Source organism: Trichechus manatus, unplaced genomic scaffold (genome assembly GCF_000243295.1).
Source record: "Trichechus manatus latirostris isolate Lorelei unplaced genomic scaffold, TriManLat1.0 scaffold00009, whole genome shotgun sequence".
NCBI lineage: Eukaryota > Metazoa > Chordata > Mammalia > Sirenia > Trichechidae > Trichechus > Trichechus manatus.
The window spans coordinates 23,204,122-23,224,542 of NW_004443945.1; the positions used below are offsets into that span (position 1 = coordinate 23,204,122).

At 38.3% G+C, this 20,421-nt stretch overlaps 1 protein-coding gene across 1 annotated transcript in view; it reads left to right on the plus strand.

Annotated features, from left to right (window-relative positions):
• CFAP418 (cilia and flagella associated protein 418) overlaps positions 1–9,844 on the plus strand; it is a 27,834-nt gene extending 17,990 nt beyond the window's left edge. The window contains exons 5-6 of the mRNA XM_004370758.2: positions 3,646–3,741; positions 8,987–9,844. Of these exons, the coding sequence (XP_004370815.2) occupies positions 3,646–3,741; positions 8,987–9,140 (250 nt within the window). The 3' untranslated portion in view covers positions 9,141–9,844. The remainder of the gene's footprint in view (positions 1–3,645; positions 3,742–8,986) is intronic.
• Positions 9,845–20,421: the final 10,577 nt, after the last annotated feature.

Below are 20,421 nucleotides of genomic sequence, written 5' to 3' on the forward strand. Positions count from 1 at the left end.
GAGAAGGGAGAATGTTGACATGTCATGAGGTTGTTAACCAATGTCATAAAACAATATGTGTACTGACTGTTTAACGAGAAACTATTCATTCTGTAATCCTTCACCTGAAGTACAATAAATAAAGAAATAAAATTTTGAAAAGCTGAACAGAAGATTTCAAAGGGCAGCTCAAGAAGACAAAGTAAAATATTATAATGAAATGTGCAAAGACCTAGAGTTGGAAAACCGAAGGGAAGAACATGCTCAGCATTTCTCAAGCTGAAAGAACGGAAGAAAAAATTCAAGCCTCAAGTTGGCAATTTCATAGGATTCTATGGGCAAAACATTGAATGACACAGGAAGTATCAAAGCAGATGGAAGGAATACACAGAGTCACTGTACCAAAAACAACCATTTCAGGAAGTAGCATATGATCAAGAACCGATGGTATTGAAGGGTGAAGTCAAGCTGCATGGAAGGCATTGGCAAAAAACAAGCCTCCAGGAATTGACAGAATACCAATTGAGAGATTTCAACAAACGGGTGCAGAGCCAGAGGTCCTCACTTGTCTATGCCAAGAAATTTGGAAGACAGCTACCTGGCCCACTGACTGGAAGAGATCCATATGTGTACCCATTCCAAAGAAACATGATCTAACAGAATGCGGAAATTATTGAACAATATCATTAATATCACACGCAAGTAAATTTTTGCTGAAGATCATTCAGAAGCGATTGCAGCAGTACATAGACAGGGAACTGCCAGAAATTCAAGCCAAGTTCAGAAGAGGACGTGGAACGAGGGATATCATTGCTGATGTCAGATGGATTTTGGCTGAAAGCAGAGAATACCAGAAAGATGTTTACCTGTGTTTTATTGACTATGCAAAGGCACTCGACTGTGTGGATCATAACAAATTTTGGGTAGCATCAAGAATAATGGGAATTCCAGAACACTTAATTGCGCTTATGTGGAACCTGTACATAGATCAAGAGGCAGTCATTTGAAAAGGGCAAGGGGAAACTCCATAGTTTAAAATCAACAAAGGTGTGCATCAGGGTTGCATCCTTTCACCATACTTATCCAATCTGTATGCTGAGCAAATAGTCTGAGAAGCTGGACTATATGAAGAATAATGTGACATCAGAATTGGTGGAAGACTCATTAACAACCTTCAATATGCATGTGACACAACCTTGCTTGCTGAAAGTGAAGAGGACTTGAAGCACTTACTGTTGAAGATCAAAGACTACAACTTCAGTCTGGATGACACCTCAACGTAAAGAAAACAAAAATCCTCACAACTGGACCAATAAGCAACATCATGATAAATGGAGAAAAGATTGACATTGTGAAGGCTTTCATTTTACTGGATCCACAATCAATACCCGTGGAAGCCTCAGTCAAGAAATCAAGTGATATATTACATTGGGCAAATCTGCTGCAAAAGAGCTCTTTAAAGTGTTAAAAAGCAAAGATGTCACTTTGAGGACTAAGGTACACTTGACCCAAGCCGTGGTATTTTCAGTCACCTCATACGCGTACAAAAGCTGGACAATGAATAAGGAAGACTGAAAAAGAATTGATGCCTTTGAATTATGGTGTTGGCGAAGAATATTGAATGTACCATGGACTGACAGAAGAACAAACAAATCTGTCTTGGAAGAAATACAGCCAAAGTGCTCCTGGGAAGTGAGGATGGCTGAGACTTCATCTCATGTACTTTGGACATGTTATCAGGAGGGACTAGTCCCTGGAGAAGGACATCGTGCTTGGTAAAGTAGAGGGTCAATGAAAAACAGGAAGACCCTCGACGAGATGGATTGACACAGTGGCTGCTGACAATGGGCTCAAAGATAGCAACAATTGTGAGGATGGCGCAGGACCAGGCAGAGTTTCATTTTGTTGTATGTAGGATCGCTATGAGTTGGAACCGACTTGACAGCACCTAACAACAACAACAACAACAAGCGCCAGGTAGTATTATAATCACTTTTTATCAATATTAATTCATTAGGTCCTCATAATAATTCTGTGAGGTGTATAAGTGCTGTTACTGGCCCCTTTTTACAGATAGTCACAGTGAAGTTAAGTTACTTGACTGTAATTACACAGCTAGTGGAATCAGCATTTTGAACCCAGGCAATCCGTGTCCAGAGTCCATACTCTACTACTATTCCATGCTGCCTTTACCAGTGAGATTGAGAATATTTTTATCTTTATTATTCATAAATTTCCTGTTTATATCCTTTGCCCAGTTTTCTATAAGGTTTGTTTTCCTTTGTTATCGTTGGTAAGCACTCTTTATAGTATAAATATTCAGCTGTGTGTTGAAAATGTCTTCTTCCCATCTATCACTTTGTTTTTGGTGTTTTAAAAAATTCTTATTTTTAATTTTTAGATGATCAGATGTATCTATATTGATTCTGGTTTTTAAACATTTCAAACAATGGAGGTGATTTCTTTCCTTGAAGAAAATCAAAATTATTATACAAACTAAATTGTTTGCAGCAGCAATTCACGATTCTTTTTTAACTTGCTGTATATTTTCATTTTACTCCTTGAAGTTACTGTGTAATATATGCATAATTTTGCTTTGAAAATTCCTTGGAATTTCAATTCCCCAGACGTTCATTGAAGACCTATTGTTCGTCAAGTATCATTCTAGCAGTTCTACCCACTCTCTCCTATATCATCAGAGTTTTGTTCTGCATTGGATCCTCCCCTTCCGCATGCAAGCACGTTGTTTTTTTCTCCCTTTTTAAACATAAGCTTAACCCCACTTCTGACAGCTATCACTCTATTTAAAGAAACTGCTCAGATACACCTTCTCAGTGAGGTATATGCCAACCACCCTGTTTAAAATTGCAACCGACTCACTCCCAGCACTCTCAGTTTTCTTTACCCTACTCTACTTTTTTATTTCATTCAAACCACTTTTCACCTTCAAGCATACTACATGATTTAGCTATTAGGATTATTGCTTACTTCCTCTCTCACTAGAATCTAAGCTCCACGAAGACAGAATCTTTGTCAGTTTTGTTTACTGATATATCCCAAATTCCTAGAACTATGCCTAGCTGTAGGATTTCAGTGAATATTTTTTAAATGAGTTAATGGACACACTATACCAAGTAGTAGGGAAACAAAAACTAGTAAGATAGTGTCCCAACACTGAAGTAGCTTATGGGGGAAACATCTGTTTCAATATAACATGACAAATCTGTGAGAGAGGCATCCCTTAAAATTTGGAAACTCCTCTAGGTGGTGCAAAACCATCACAGGAAATTTCAATAGAAAAGAAGTGTAAAGAAGTAAGCTTAACTGAAGATCTCTTTTAGACACAATTTGAAAACCATTTAACTAAAAGATCTACAAAGCCATTTTGTTTCTTTTATATCTGTACAACATACATGTATTCATATATGTATCAGTGTGCAAGATCTCAGTAAAACAAATAATTGTGCAAAAATTTAATCTGAAAATGTAATTAGTCCTTTAACACAAAAATTTTAAATCAAGTTAATCTTTACTTTTATGTTGTTGTTCAGTAATCTGTAATACGTGGTATTCATAATAACTAAATTAGATGGTATGAATGAATCACTCTGTTATCATTATTAAACACAAATAATATTTTATGTTTGATTCTTTTCCTTTGAACAGAGCATGTGACCATCTACGTTGTATAGCCTGTGATTTCCGGATAGTAAGTTACGATGACTATATGTGGGACAAATCATGTGATTATTTGTTTTTCAGGTATGTTTCTAAAGAACTTCACTCTGTGAAAAATGTACCAAGTACAACTGTATATTTCTTATTTTCTTATAATGTCTCTTGGTGGAGTTTGCCAGATCATGTGAACTTCACCTCTGCAGTGTTTTTCTCACCCATCTCCTTGACATTTCTCAGCTGTCTGCCTCAATAAGAACTTTATTACCTCTAAATGAGAATATAGCGGTAGCCTCCTCAACTGATTTTTCTGTCTACATTCTGTCCCCTTTCAGATCGTCTTTCCCTTTTTCAGAGCTGTCTTAAAGCATAGCTCTCGGTATGCCATTCTCCTACCCAACACCCTTCTGCTTAGATAATAATGTCCAAGTTCTTTAGCCTGGCATTCACACTGTCCTGATTCAGTCCCCCTCTATCCATCATCCAGCCTTGTCTTTCCACAATATGCTTTTCACACTCAAAAGATTTTCATGACACTAAATTACTCAGTGCTCCCATTCCCTATGACTTTGCACAAGCTTGTCACCTCCTAGGACACCTTCCCACCATTTTATCTATCTAAACCCTACCTGTCTCTCAGGGTACAATTCATCACACACCTATGATTCCCTCACCACCCTCTCAACTTGGAAGTAAACTCTTCGTTTCCTGTGTACACACAGCACTTTGTACCTGTTAGAGCACTTAGTGTAATATAGGATTGAAGGTCTTAGGTTGGTAGATGTCTGCTGTCCTTGTTATTGTCGATAATGGTGTCTTACACATATTTTTGTAATTTGTACATCCTTATATACTTAACGGAATACCTAATTTTTAAAGATGTTACAAGTTATAAAAATGTATTTGAATTATACATTTACATTTTCAAATAAAAATTAACAGCTAAAAATGAATAAAGTACATATATCATGCATTTTTGCCCCCCCCAGCCTGTGCCTAAAAACAGACTATATTTTCAGATAGAAGTATTCAGAATATATTGCAGCATTTTTCAAGAGTGTGAAGAAAAGCGTGAGATCTCTCTTCCATACATCTTTTAACATCTCTAGCTACTCTCATATAAATCCATAGGAAAGTCTCCCCTAATTTAATAGCTTTTTAACTTTTTCATGGGGGCAGTGGTAATTCAGTGGTGAATTCTCACCTTCCATCCAGGAGACCTGGGTTCGATTCCCAGCCAATGCACCTCAAGCACAGTCACCACCCATGTGTCAGTGGAGGCTTGCATGTTGCTATGATACTGAGCAGGTCTCAGCACAGCTTCCAGACTAAGACAGATCGGGTGATCTGTTCCTGAAAATCAGAGCTTCCAGACTAAGATAGACCTGGCAATCTACTTCTGAAAATCAGCCAGTGAAAACCCCACGGATCACAATCGTCCAGTCCGTTGTACAGGGGGTCTCCCTGAGTCGAGGGCTGGCTCCTTGGCAGCTAACAAAAACAAACTATTTCACATTGGGAACTGCTCTGAAAATCTTATGAAAGCTTTGAATCCTCTCCACGAGAAAAATTTAAATATACAAATACGTGGAAAAATGACAATTCGGGAGGTTTCACAGTCCCCAACCTAAACAAAGCCTAGTGCAATTCCAAAATCCCAGGTCAGGAACCCCCATTCGTTAGGTTTGTGTTAGCTCACTTTTTAATCTTATAGTTGGAAAAATTAGCTTTAATGTCAGGTTTATTTTGTCTTTTATGAGTCTTTTTTGACTTCTCTAATCTCTACTACTCACTACCTTCTGGTTAATCTAATAAATGATTAATAATCCCTGCATGTCACAAGATAAGCCATCATTTTTTCTAAAACTAGGATAATATAATGCATGTCACGTCAAAACTATGGTGAGCACAGACATAGCTCACTGGTGATTTTGTTGGTACTTGAGGAACTTTCAGTGCCCCAGACTCATCAAGACCATCAGCTGGTTTACTCTAGATTCGCGGCAGCCTGGTTAAAAAAAAAAAATACTTATTTTTAAATAAAACAACAACAAGATTTATTATATTATTAGAAACAAACAAGTAATTATGTAAATCAATAGAAAATTCTCAGCCCTCAAGATGCTTTAGAAATTGTTTTCGAGATAAGAGAATGGAGCAGCTACAGAATAAGGCTGTCACCATGATCAGGATGTAAGTCACTGATGGCATATTTTCTTATTTTGTAGTGATTATTAGCATTTATTTATCCAACAGGCATTATTCAGCACCTAGTCTGTGGCATCCTTAGATACTGGGCACACAAGATGAGTAGGACCCAGTTTCTACTCTTAAGTAATGCATAATTTTGAGAGGGAGAGAGGCATAAGAATAAACCCAGTGTTGTACAGTAAGTGTGGTGGTAGAGTTAAGTAAAAGAAGAGTGATATCAGAAGGTAAAGTCTGTACACTCTACCCTGAGGCATCAGGCAAGGCCTCTTAGAGTCTTAAAGTATCATTAGGAATTTGCCTGACAAATGAGAATGGAGACTGATTCTCTTTTAGGGAGGTATTCTTAAAGGCACAGAGAGGTGAAACCAAATGGCATGTTTGGGGAGTTACTGTATGGGAACCAGGCCAGCTTAGAATTATGGAGACTAATGAAAAGATGTTGTGGTAGTCCAGTGGGACAGAAATGAGGATCTGAATTGTGATAGTGAGGAGGGTAAAGAAGAGTAGATGTATTTGAGAGATACTTAGAGGCAGTCCTGGCTGTGGAAAGTGAGAGACAGATATTATCTAGCATGAATCCTAGGTTTCTGTCTTGGTTTACATAGATGGACAATGGTACTGCCCGTTGATAGAGGGTATTTAAGAACAGATTTGAAGGAAGAGGTTCTGTGTTCATTTATAGGAGGTGGCTGTTGTCCAGCTAGCTATTGAAACTGTGGCTTTGAAGCTCAGGAAATAAAATCTGTAAAGCAGTAGTTGAAGCCATGAGATTGAATATTACCCAGAAGGGCCACATGGAAGACTGAAGGGAATGCAGTGTTTAGAGGTCATTTTGTTAAGATAGGAGATACTTGGATGTTTCTATTGTAAGGAGTAGGAAAGATGGAAGACATGAGAGGGGAAGGGCATGTGAGTAACAAGCTCCCAGAGGCAATGGGGTCCAGAGCGCCAGTGGAAATCCAGCCTTGGAAGGAGGAGGAGGGCCACCTCCTCTGTGATTGGGTGGAAGGAGGTAAGATACTGAAAGCTGGAAAATTGATGATTTTCACATCTGGTGGCCTGATTTTGTGAATGAGGGTGTGATCGCTGTAAGTAAGGGAGTGGAGGTAGATTAAACACTTTAGGAGAGTGGGGAATAGTCTCGGGGAGAAGCTAAGAATAGGTAGTGACCAAAGCAAGTTATAAGATTTGCTGAGTGCCATTGAATGTCCAACAGAATGTGGGGAGCCATTTATTTTTAGTGTTAGTGATCTGCACATGTTATCCACTGAAACACTGTGCAGTTTGTATTATTGTCTTTCTTTTATAGGTGAGGGAAGTAAGTGTAGTCTAGCTTAGACAAGTTCTAGAACTTTCTAAAGAGGAATAAGCTATACTTATTGACCACCCAGACACAATAACTAAATAAGATGCTTTTATTTTCCAATAAATCCTATGTTTTCCTTGTGGAAAATAATGGAATAATTTTTTAAATATGTGCTTCTTAAAAAGCATTTGAAACATACTAGTTGCCTGGCCCTTCATGATTCCTATTCATGCAATCCCTCATTAAGGATTCAGTTAAGTATTAAATGTTAAATTTGTCAAAATATATTGCAGATTGAATAAGGGACATTTTCTTTAATTTAACCAACTTAATTTTTTTTCCCGATAAAATTTAAATTATACAATTCCCCTCGCTCACCGTAACCCTAGGTAAGTCACTTAGCTGGTCACAGCCCCCGTTTTCTGAAACCAGATACTTGGCCTGGAAAATCTCTCAGATTCTGTTAGGTTCTAACCTTCTAAATTGTGTCTGAATTTAGTACTACAGTACTGAATGTGGTGCCCATTGACCACCAGAGGGCACTTTGTAACCTCCCTTCTATTGCAGTGACATCAACAAGTAATGGATCACACTGTATCTCCTTTATATTTATGCTGTATTTTATCATTTCACTTTGTTTCATCACTTTTGTAAATTTTCCATTTTTATTCTGCCGTGGAATGTTTACATAAACTCAGTACATAGTTTATCATGAAAATCATCATCTATGTTCAATTAGTTAAATTAACTTCAATTTTTTTTAATATGTATATATATAATAGTATTAAATGGTTACTGTCGTAGTTACCTAGTGCTCCCATAACAGAAATACCACAGTAGGTGACTTCAAAGAACAGAAATTTATTTTCTCACTGTCCAAATTCAGGGCACGGCTCTAGAAGGACATCCTCCTCTGTCCATTTCAGCTTCTAGTAGCCAGCAATCCTTGGAGTTCCTGGGCTTGTAGATGCATCTGCTGCGTACATCTGTCTTCATATGGCATATTCTGCTGTTGTATCTGTGTATATTCTGCTTTTTTATCTCAGAAGTGATTAGATTTAAGACCCACCCTACTCTGGTATGACTTCGTTAACACAACAAAAGAAAACTCTATTTCTAAACATGATCACTTCCACAGGTACAGGACGAGAAATTCAACACATATATTGGGGAGACACAATGCAGTCCATAACAGTTACCATTTCTTATATGGTTTAATTATTTTAACATTATTAACATTTGTTTCAGGATAGGCATTTATTTTCTTCCAGATAGTAAATAAGTAGATGGTTGAAGCAAATGAAAGATACAACTTGAGTTCACCACACACAAATAACAGGCACATTTCCCTATTAATGAAAAATTTCTGTAGTTTATTCATCAGAAGCCTGTTGTCTTTATGTCTGCTACACCCCCTCCCTTTGCCATATTGCAGGCTTTTAAAGTCTCATAGTGGCAGATGCTCATCTGAGTCTCTGAGATAGGAGACAAAACACCATCCTTCCCACTCTGTTCTCATACCATATCTCCGAAAGGACAAATCAGTAATTCTTCAGCCCTTTAGGTCATTGTGTTCTACAATATCCTTAATAAATAGGCCTAGAGGATTGCCATTCAAAAGTACTAAATAGCAAAGAAATACCACCAGAAAGAAAACACCTCAGTATATCTTTTGTTGTTAGTGTGAGGGGACCAAGGTTGTTTAGTGTTCAGGAGCTGTAAAGATAAGATAATAAATCAACTGTAACATCTTTTTTTTAAGTCATTAAACACTGCACAAAGCCCTTTGCTAAAACCTTCATGTTTTACTAATAGGAACAACATGCCAGAATTCCACAAATTAAAAACAAAGTTGGTAAAGAAGAAAGGAGCACGGGCATATGCTTGCCAGTGTAGCTGGAGAACTGTTGAAGAATTGACTGACCTTCGGATGGATCATCAACTTCGTTGGGTTTGTGGTAAACATTAAGGATGGAGATTTTTCACATTCAGACAAATGTATTCATGAGAGCAGTTTCCGGTAATTGTGTTGCTATTTAGGTAAAGGTACATAGAAATAGCATGCCGTTTGGAAAGAGGCGGTGAATTTCATTTAGTAACTCTACAAATTTTTGAAGACCAGATGGACTGGAGGAAATAATGTACTTCAGCACTTGGGAATTATTCCTTTTTGCTATGTGGACATTTTACTTACTAAGGTAACAAGTTAACCAAATTCTTCTTTGCTAGCCTATGTGCTGTTAAATGGCAGTTTAATTATGGAGTTTCATACAATACATAACCTTTCATTAGCAACAACAATATTATTGACTGCTAATACACTTAACATAAACATTCCTCATTTATAGCCATTAAAGAGGATAAAGCCGACCATTGCAGAGAGCTCATTGTAGGGGTGTCTCCATCCCTCCCACAGGCACATCTGTTGTTGCCAAAAATCATAATTAAACATGGCTGAAACCAAGTGATCAGTGGCTAACCAAGGGGTTTTCAGTAGTACAGGTATATTGTAAAAACACTGCCTATATCTGATCTTACCTCGCCGACTCAAAATGATACCATGGCACAATAATGATAAATACATGATACTACTTTTAGTTTTTCTTCATTTAGATATGAAAAGTCAAGTATTTAGTTTGCTATTTTAGCAAATATTCATTTATAAAAAAAAAATTTTTTTTTGATACACCTAAAACCACAAAGAAAAATCCTAATACAGAAAACAGTTCATTGAATTTTCCAAGTACTTTGCCTTTAATGCATAAGTCCCCATGAAGTGAAGTGAACTGCAAGTAAGACATTTTCTTAGGCAGCCTATTGACTTGTCTGGTAGGATCAGGTAAACAAACTGTTAGCTCAGTGCATGAAAACAGAAATAAAGCAGGGATGAACCAGCACGTAACCTGTCGGGCTCCTTACCATCATTGAGACTGGAGATCCCTATAACAGCAGGACTTTCAGGAAATCAGTTACTTAAAAATTACCATCTCCCAGCCGCATTAAGGATTCTAGGGGCTTTCCAGTCTGCCAAAAGCTCTTTACCACATGTGTCTAACATATAGCTCAAATGTGTAACACAGGGCCCTCTGAAAGGGAGTAATTGTAGAGATCTGATCATTAGAATCCTTTTCCTAGCCATGACACATTTGCATACTTGTATAACTTGCTCTGGTAGGTCTAACATTGCAACAGAACACTCTCATAGTGGCAGATGCTCATATTTTTGTGTTAAGGATATTTTTACAGATTTTACCTTTCAATTAAAAATTTTTTACTCCCTAAAATTTATTTCATTGTAATTGTATACGAAACATAGCAGAGCAACAAAGATCTACACATTGAGAATCCATTAAAATTTGGCACTTTAATCACAGTACTGGTGTTTTCTGTTTGCTCAAATGAGCAAATTCACTAAATCATTAATTTGAAAAGATTGTTTCTGTTAACCTACTTTGCCTCTACTTGGGAGAGGCAAAAATTGTCCTGTTTTTTTTTTTTTTTCTTTTTTTATTATTTCATTATAACTATCTTGTAAGTTGATTGCATTGCACATATTTGGCATTCCACAATGCGATTATTATAATAATAATTTCCTAATGTCAGAAATGTATATGAGTCATATTTTTATTGGTAATTCACTTCATAAGCTTTTTAGTGTTGTGCTATTTTGTCTAAAATGTAGGAAGAATATTATGTTTTCATACAAATAGATAAATTACTACAGATTGTAATTTAAGGCAAAATGCAACTACTTTAGTATCAATGTAGAAGACAAGCACAGTTTCCAATCAACTGTAATTTAAAAATGCAAAGTCAATAAAACTTCCAAGTTGTTTTGCCTGTGTGTTTTCAAAATTTATAATAATTTTGTACCTTCAGCAAGTATCTATCTTATGTCAGCCCAGGTAGATACATTATTTGAACTGTATCATACTCTCAGACCATTATCCTGCCTAGAAATGAATGAATAATAAATAGCCTTACTCCGTATTTAGTTACATTTTCTGTATTTTTATAGTAAAATATTCATTGAGGATTAATTTGAAGTAATTTTGGTAATTTCTTTTAAAATATCAACAAAAAAGGATGTGCAACCATCCAGTTGAACAGAGAATTTATTTACATTGAGGGGGAGGGGCAGGCCATAAATTTAACTCTGTGTGGTGTGTGTATGTGTGTGTACGTGCATGTGTAAAACAGCATGGGTATTCAAAGGAGCAGGTGAAAATACTGAAAGAACAAACCATGTTGATATGGTAGCATATACCTAGACCCTGTTGTTGTTAGTAAACCTCTTTTCTTGGGCAAAGGAAAGTGGCATCAGTCTGTAAATTTGAATTACTTTCCCTCCTTTTCTTACTGACCTAATATAAAAGAAAATATGAAGAAGAAAAAAATAAGTCTTTGTATCCAGTAATACTATGATAAAGCTTAGCAATATAGTTCAAATCTGGTTTTTCTCAGCTGTTAACGTTTTTACAAAATACCTATCAGCCAACATACTACTCCCGTTAGTCAGGTTTATCTACTGTTTAAATAATTCCTCAAGGAAAGAAAAAATTCAAAAATATACAACATCTTTAGGGGCTTCACATCTTAGTATTTTTCTTTGGTTTTGTGACAGCCATTTTGTGCCCTGTTTGAAAAGATTGCATGAGATATAAACATTTATGAATGATAATTACATTTGTTTTCAGACTTTCCCCAAATGCCTGAGATAATGAATGACATGAAGTTGAGAGTCATGTCCCTTGGAAAGTTAGTTGACTTTTTAGCCTTCATTGCCTCATCTATATGATTGGTTATATCTCTTTAGTAAGCTTATAAGGATTAAATGAGATCGTGTATGAAAAGTGACTAGCATAGTGTTTGATTCAGAATAAGTCCTCAGTAAATGTCTCATTGATTTAAATTGTAAAATGAATACTGTCTAAATTAAATAATGCAGCACGTTCCTTAACAGCAAAGCATTTAACCACATTATTTAGTCATTCCCTGAACATTCCCTATGAGAAAAACGGCAGTGCTATCGTTTTTGTTTTGTAACGAGTGGATGTAAACATGGCCAGCTTTATTTTATATAAATTGAAGCTGTTGGTTTTTTGTTTTTGTTTTTTAAGTCCCACTAGCCTGCCACCCTCCTCTTCCTGCCTGGCTTAAACCTAATTGGGGTTCTCATGAAGGCATTACAGTATCTTTTCAGCTTCATCTGTTTCTGCTTTTCTCCTCCTCCAACCAAACTGCCCACTCATTGTTCCTCAGATACACCTCAAGTTTCACTGCTTTCTTAATCCCACCTTCCCTCACCATATTCAATCAAAATCCTATTCATTTTTTCAAGCCTATGTCTTGTATACCAGGGGTTCTAAAGTGTGGTGCCCTCTCAGAGGAGTCCCCAAGGATCTTTCAGGGAGTCTGTGGGTTCAAACCTATTTTCATGGCACTAAGATGTTAATTTCCTTTTTCATTGTGTTGATAATTTGCACCAGTGGTACAAAAGCAATGTTAGGTAAAACTGCTGGCACCTTAGCACAATTCAAAGCAGTGGTGCCATGCACTCAGAGTTTAAAAAAAAAAAAAAAAGCCAGTTTCACTTAATGTCCTTGATTGAAGGCAGTAAAAATTAATTTTATTGCTCTCTGCCCTTGAAAACACATCTTTTTAATATACTGTGTGACTAAATGGGAAGTACCCTAAAGCACTTATGCTACCTAAACCAAAAAAACCAAACCCACTGCCATCGAGTCAATTTTGTGTAATGATTTCCTCGAAGAAGCAGTACTTGTGTAATTGTCCAGGTTATAAGCTGAGCAAGCCACTTTTTGTGGAACCCATTTTTGCTTACAAGAACAGCTGACGGACAAAGTGTAGTTATTCCACCTTGAATGTTTGGCATACATTGTCTCGAAAATTAACAAAGTGATTTACCTTCAGGAAAATAACTGACAATATTTGTTGCCAGTGATAAAATTCAAGTTTTCAAGCAAAAAATTAGAATTTTGGAAAACTTGTATCCACCACTGTGAGCATGACAGCTTTCCTAATACTTAAAGACTTTCCTGATGAGATTAGTGGTGATATTAGCAAGTGACATTTTTTATACTCTATAATGAGGTATGACAGTATCAGGGAGGTCTGTATGATACAGCAAACCAGTTTTGCCAAACAACCAATTTGTAATGTTACAAAATTTTTGCATGGATGCAAAGATCTACTTAAAGTGCAGGATAGAGCAATGGATATTAAAGTAGCAGAGTACTAAAAATTCATTGATACAATTTCAGTTTCCACATTGTAACTGACTTTTAAGAAGCTACCACTTGTTGAGTTTTGATGTCATGTCAAAGAATAGCCACAATTATCTAAGACTATTAAAATACTCCTCTCTTTTCCAACTATATGTCCGCATGTGACCAGATTCTCTTCTAAAGTTTCAACCAATACAACATAACTCAGGAGTTTGAGTGCAGCAGTGTATGTGGGAATCCAGCTGTCCTCTGTTAAACCAGAGATTAAAGAGATTTGCAACAAAGTAAAACAAATGCCACTCTTCTCACTACGTTTGTTTTGGAAAATCTATTTTTATAAAAATATAACATGTAATGGGCTTACTGTTTACTTTTAAGTAAATTAATAAATATCTTAAATGTTCTCAGTTTTAATTTTTAATGTGATAAATAGCAATAGATACAACTGCAAAAAAACACAAGCTGTTTGGAGTTTGCAATAAACAATTTTTGTAAAGGAGTCCCTAAGACCAAAAATGTCAAGAACTGTTATTGTACACAACCCTGATTACCCTCCCTACGCACACCCCACCCCAGCAGAAAGATGTTATTTCTCTCTCCTTCCATCTGCTTGTTGTATTCACCTTGGAGATTTCAGGCTTTTTAAAGTCTTGAAGGCACTCACAGTGGTATGGGGAAACTATCCGGAACAGTGGTGCCCACTAACTTCCTGAGGCACTGTGGGTAAGCCACTGTGTCTTTGGGCTTGGGTTTCCTCATATATAAAATGGAAGTCGGATTTAATAACATCTAAGTTTCCTTCTAGCTTGAAAATGGTATGAATACTGTTCCTCTGAAAATACCATGTGGACCCAACATTAGCCTTTCCACACAGATGTGGTACATGTAGTGGTGAAAGGCTCAGATCCTCTGATCAAAGAGACCTAGGTTTCAGAAACACGGTGTGTCCTTTTGGAGCTTTTAGTCAGTGGAGATGGGAGATGAGTGCCCTCAGGGAGGAATAAACTGGATTCTTTGGGAGCACAAAGGACAGGCATTTAAATCCTTTGGAAAGGAAAGACGTCCTTCCTCTTTGGGAAACAATTCTTAAGCCATCTTAAGGAAGGATAGAGAGAGTTAGTAAGGTAACAGCATGTGCTGAAGCAGTAGAGGGCTTGACGTGTTTGAAAAACTGCAAGTGAATTGATTTGACTTGATTTTTATAAGGAAATGTCAGGGAGTGGAATGGTAAGATCTGAGACCACACTAGAGAGGTAAGTAAAATGGAATTAAGAATTAACCTGTTTAACAGAGCTGGAGAAAAATGTAGAACAAAATTCTAACTCACAAAAAAAGACCAGACTTACTGGTCTGACAGAAACTGGAGAAACCCCAAGAGTATGGCCCCCGAACTCCTTTTTAACTCAGTATTGAAGTCACTCCCGAGGTTCACCCTTCAGCCAAAGATTAGACAGGCCCATAAAACAAAACGGGACTAAACGGACACACTAGCCCAGGGGCAAGGACAAGAAGGCAAGAGGGGACAGGAAGACTGATAATGGGGAACCCAAGGTCCAGAAGGGGAGAGTGTTGACACGTTGCCAGGGTGGCAACCAATGTCACAAAACAATGTGTATTGTTTAATGAGAAGCTAATTTGCTCTGTAAACCCTAATCTAAAATATAATTTTAAAAATTATGCTAGTATCATTTAAAAAGAATTAAACTATTTAGTCCCATGGGGTAGAAATTGAACCAATTAGGAGTTGAGAGAGAACCATGACTGCTAAGTACACTTTTCCAAAGTGGTAAGTACTGTGTGCAGGAGCTGTTGTTCACAATTACTCTTTCCAGGAGGATTGCACATCCTCTCCCTGTTGAACTCTGGAGGAAAAGAATGATAGCCCATTCGAGAAAGAAGGGACCTCAGGGCAGGTATTTCCAAGAAAGCCATGTTCGGTTAAGGTAGGGCAAGAGCATGAGGAGTTCATTTATCATGAAATGGGAGTTCCAGAAGGCATGGCTGGCCAGGAGGCAGCAGTGGGGGAGGTGAGGGAGGCAGGAGATGGCTAAAGATTGGGGGGCAGGGGAGGGGGGCGGTGCGGGGAATACAGCAGTATTGCAATGAGAGCCTGAAAGGAACTTAAACACCATGGGGATCAGCGCTCCGGGGGATTGACCATGCAGGCTCAGACTCAGGCCCTGGTGGTAACCCAGGCTGCCAGGCTGCTGAGGTTTGCATCCAGGTCAGCAGTCTACATCTGTCATGGATTGAATTGTGTCCCCAAAAAATATCTGTCAACTTGGCTGGGTCGTGATTCCCAGTATTGTATGATTGTGTACCATTTTGTAATGTGATGTGATTTCCTTCTTTGTTGTAAACTCTTTCACTATGATGTGATAAGATGGATTACCGGCTATACTGATGAGGTCTACAAGATTGGATAGTATCTTAAGCCAGTCTCTTGAGATATAAAAGAGAGAAGCGAGCAGAGACACCTGGGAACCTCATACCATCAAGAAAGCAGTGTCGGGAGCAGAGTGTGTCCTTTGGACCTGAGGTTCCTGCGCAGAGAAACTCCCAGACCAAGGGAAGATTGATGACATGGACCTTCCTCCAGAGCGAAAGGAAAGCGTTGCCCTGGAGCTGGTGCCCTGAATTTGGACTTGTAGCCTGCTAGACTATGAGAGAATGAATTTCTCTTTGTTAAAACCATCCACTTTTGGTATTTCTGTTACAGCAGCACTAGATAACTAAGACAACATCCTTTGCTCTTAGTTTTGAATAGAATTGATTCAAATAGTATCAAAATTGTTAAGAGACTGCAGAGTTTATCCCTGGCTAGAAAAGTACAAAGTACCCAAGAAAAAATAGATTGAAGTGTAGTCATTGTCTTCAGAAGGCCTTTTGCAGTCACTTTGAGTACTAAGGAGTGAGGACAAGTTATTATCAGGGGCCTTAGATAAAGAAGGCTGGAAGAGGCTGAGGGCCCAGGCTGCTTCAGTTTCGTCAGGGGTGACCACCAGAGGAGAGGTGAGAATGGTGGACCCATGAGATAGTTTTATCAGTATTCTCATTTTACAGGTGTGCAGATTGAGGCACAAAGAACTTGCCCAAAGTCACACAGGTTGTAAATAGTAGAGTAGCATTCAAGCCTAGATCTGTGAGACTCTGCTTCTGTGTGTAAAAAAAAAGGAAGTTGCTTTCTGCACAGTGAGTTAGATCAGAGCCTCAGTTGAGTAACATAGGGTTTTCTTGCACCCTGGTATTCCCCAGTAGAACCCTGATGGGCAACTTGATAAATGCACTGGATTAAGAAAATATACAATTCCAATTTTACAAGAATAATACTTTTAGATATTTTATGTGGTATTCTTTAGAGGAAGTAAGATAGAGTGCCTGGGTATAGCTAGGTTTCAGGTTACCTCCCAGTGCTGATGGATAGGTAGGTGGTAGCTTCGAGGAATAGTATGAGAAGGAGGTTAGGTTAGGAGCTCAGGAAAGAGTTTTATGATCCATTAGTCAAGTCAACTATAGGCTCAGGGATGGGGAATAAGAGACTGCCATGGATTTGATAGTACTGGGTAGGAAGGAGGGGCCTGGGTTCTTGTCTAGCCCAGTGGTTCTCAAATTGGTATTGAGTCCACTAGGGAGCTTTAAAAAATGCCAGTGTCCAGACCCCCAGCCCTAGAAATTCTAACTAATTTGTCTTCAATGAGGCCGAGTATAAATACTTTTTAAAAGCTCGCCCAGTTATTCTAGTGTGCAGCTAGGGTTGAAATCCACTGAAGGTAATAAGATCTTAGACAAGTCACTTTCCTCTTTGAGATTTAATATTCTCACCCATTTAAAAGGAAAAAAAAAGTTTTCTTTTTGGGTTGTTGTTGCTTTTGTTGTTTAATGTCCCTTCCAAGATTATTTCCTTTAGGATTCAGAGTGTGCTGCCATTGACGTTTCTCTTAGTCCCTAGAAACAGTATGTTGTCAATGCCAACTTCAAGGTTTAAGTCCCTTAATTCATCTTACACAGAATTCACCTTACACAGAAAAGAATAGCAAACTCCAAATGTGCACAATGCAAATCTTTCCCTATTAGGAGAAGCATGTTAGAGCAGGTAGCCCTCTAGAAATGAGTCAGTGGCACCATCTTGCAATGCAAAGAGAAGCACCTATTAAGAACCTTAGGTAGAAAGCAGGACTCTTGAAAGTGGATGGAAAATAATTTTAAGTCAGTAGAGAAACTTCACATAATGTGTAAGCTATTTCCTGAAGTTCTTGTATTAGTGTAAATTCTTCAAAATTTTCTTTAAAAAAACAAAATTCACTTCAGGAGCAAGGGAGAATGAAGAGAACAGGACACAGGGAAAAGATTAGTCCAAAGGACTAACGGACCACAGCTACCAAGGCCCCCACCAGACTGAGACCAATATAGCTAGATGGTGCCTGGCTACCACCACTGACAGCTCTGACCGGGATCACAACAGAGGGTCTGGACAGAGCTGGAGAAGGATGTAGAACAAAATTCTAACACACACAAAAAAGACCAGATATACTGGCCTGACAGACTGGAAAAACCCTGAGAATATGGCCCCCAGACACCCTTTTAGCTCAGTGGTGAAGTCACTTCCGAGGTTCACTGTTCAGCCGGGGAGTAGACAGCCGCATAAAACCAAATGGGACTAATGAGGCACAGCAGTCCAGGGACAAGGACTAGAAGGCAGAAGAGGACAGGAAAGCTGGTGATAGGGAACCCAAGGTTGAGTAAGGACAGTGTTGCTGTGTTGTGAGGTTGTTAACCATTGTCATAGGGCAACATGTATACTAACTGATTAATGAGAAACTATTTTGTTCTGTAAGCCTTCATCTAAAGTGAGAATAGCAGCACTATTGGAAGAGAGTGGTCGATGTCACTGAACTGTCCATGTAGAAATTTTTGAAATGGTGTATCTTTGGCTATGTGTAGTTTCACCAAAAAAAAAAAAAAAAAAGGTCGATAAGGGAGAGGGTTGACATGTTGTGGGGTTGTTAACCAATGTCATAAAACAATATGTGTACTACTGTTTCATGAGAAACTATTTGTTCTGTAAACCTTCACCTGAAGTACAATTCAAAAAAATAAATAAATAACATTCACAAGATGTGTAGGGAAAATTGTAAAAAATGTGCTCTCAAAGAATAGAATGCTTTATTTTTACATTTTTCTTGTGAGATGAGAGACTAAACTGTTGGTTTCCTTCCGCAGCTGACTATGCATTAAGATCACCTGGGCTTCTTTCCACTTAGCTTTTATGGAAGTGTTTTAATTACCAGCACAAATTTATTCTGAAATATCCAAGATCCAGTGATAAACAAAGAGAGTGAAAAGGAAAGGGATTTGTATGACACTCCCAGTAAAGGCCCAGCTACAGTGTGCATTCATGATCTCAGCACCACATCGTCAGCCAAGGAGCTTCAGGCGCCTTCTTGCCTTTGACCTTGTTCATCAGCAGTCTCACCCTAAATAAGCTGCTGTATTAGGTAAGGTAGGAGGAGCCCGGGCCTTGAGTCAGACTGTCTAGATTTGAGTCCCGACTCTACAGCTTATGGAGGATGTTCTGCAGGTCACTCATCCTCTCTGAGCCTCTTCTCCCCCAAAGTGGGATTGCTTGGTCATAGAATATGCAGTTTTTATTTAGATTATATTGCCAAATTATCCTTTCAGAAGATTGTACCAATTGATATTAGTACCAACTATGTATGAGAGTGACTAATTTTTTCCCTAAAGGAATGGAAAGAAGAGTCTATATTGGGATAATGAGAATGCTTACCTCACAGAGTTGCTGGAAGTGAATGAAATAATCCATATGAAGCATTCAACATGACACCTGGATAAGTGCTTAGTAAGCATGAATTATTTGCTAAACTCTCTGTCTTGATGTAAAAATGCATGCATTTAAAGAGACCTGCCGTGATTCTAGATAGGTTTGCTCCTTCAACATTCTTCATATTTTACCTTAAACGTGTTCTAGTCCCACCAGCCTTCATCTGACAGCAGGAGATCCAAAGTGATCCACTTAAAGGGAGCCTTCAAAGTGCAGGCACATTTCACTTAAAGCACTGCTGCCCTATGCTATGCTCATGGCAACAAAATCCTAGTCATCAGACAGGATACCAAAAAAACAAACAAACTTATTGCCATCAAGTTGATCCCAATTCATGGCAGCCCCATATGTTACAGGTTCCGTCAGGTTTTCTTGGCTGTAATCTTTACAGAAGCAGCTTGCCAGGTGCCTCTGGGTCAGTTTGAACCTTCAACATTTTAGTTAGTAGCTGAGAGCAAGCCATAAGAGTTGGTAAAACATGTATCATTTACTAAGGACTTGTAATAATTGATCTTTTTGGTCAAGACATCTACAGAGTTGATGCTCTTAGGCTATTTCACAACCGAGTGAGATTCATCACTGGACATCCCCAGTTTGCTCATCATTGACAACATGATCAGAATGGAAACTGCTAACCTATATGTCAGTACTTGTGCTAGAAATACGCATGCCACCAGGCATACTGCAGAAAGGAAAGCTCTTCACTTAAACTTCCCCTTTGTTGGTCCAAAATTTTTACTGTGATCTCGGGTCAGCTGTTGAGTCATCAAGTCACATTCTGAGCCCAACTCAGGCCATTGCTGAGGCCTGAGGTACCAGCAAAGGAAGGCCAGCCTGAAGAAGCCTTCACAGGGCTACAGCTAGTTACAGTGGAGAAGAAAAATGCAAATTGTGCTCCAAGGACTCAGGGATTTAAAAAGACCCCTTATTCTGAGCACAACAGACTTGGTGCGATTCATTAAACTGAGGATTTAGTCCATAGGGGGCAGACCTGCACTAAGGACTGGATCTCGTGTCTTTGTTGAGCTTTGGTCTCTCTGAAAAGCACCTAGAAATCTTTTCTAAAAAATCATCTGTTCAATTTTTCATCAAAATCTGCTTGCTGTCGTTCACAATATCCTGTATGGTGGAGTTCAGAGTTTTCTCTGGCTGAAAATAAAAAT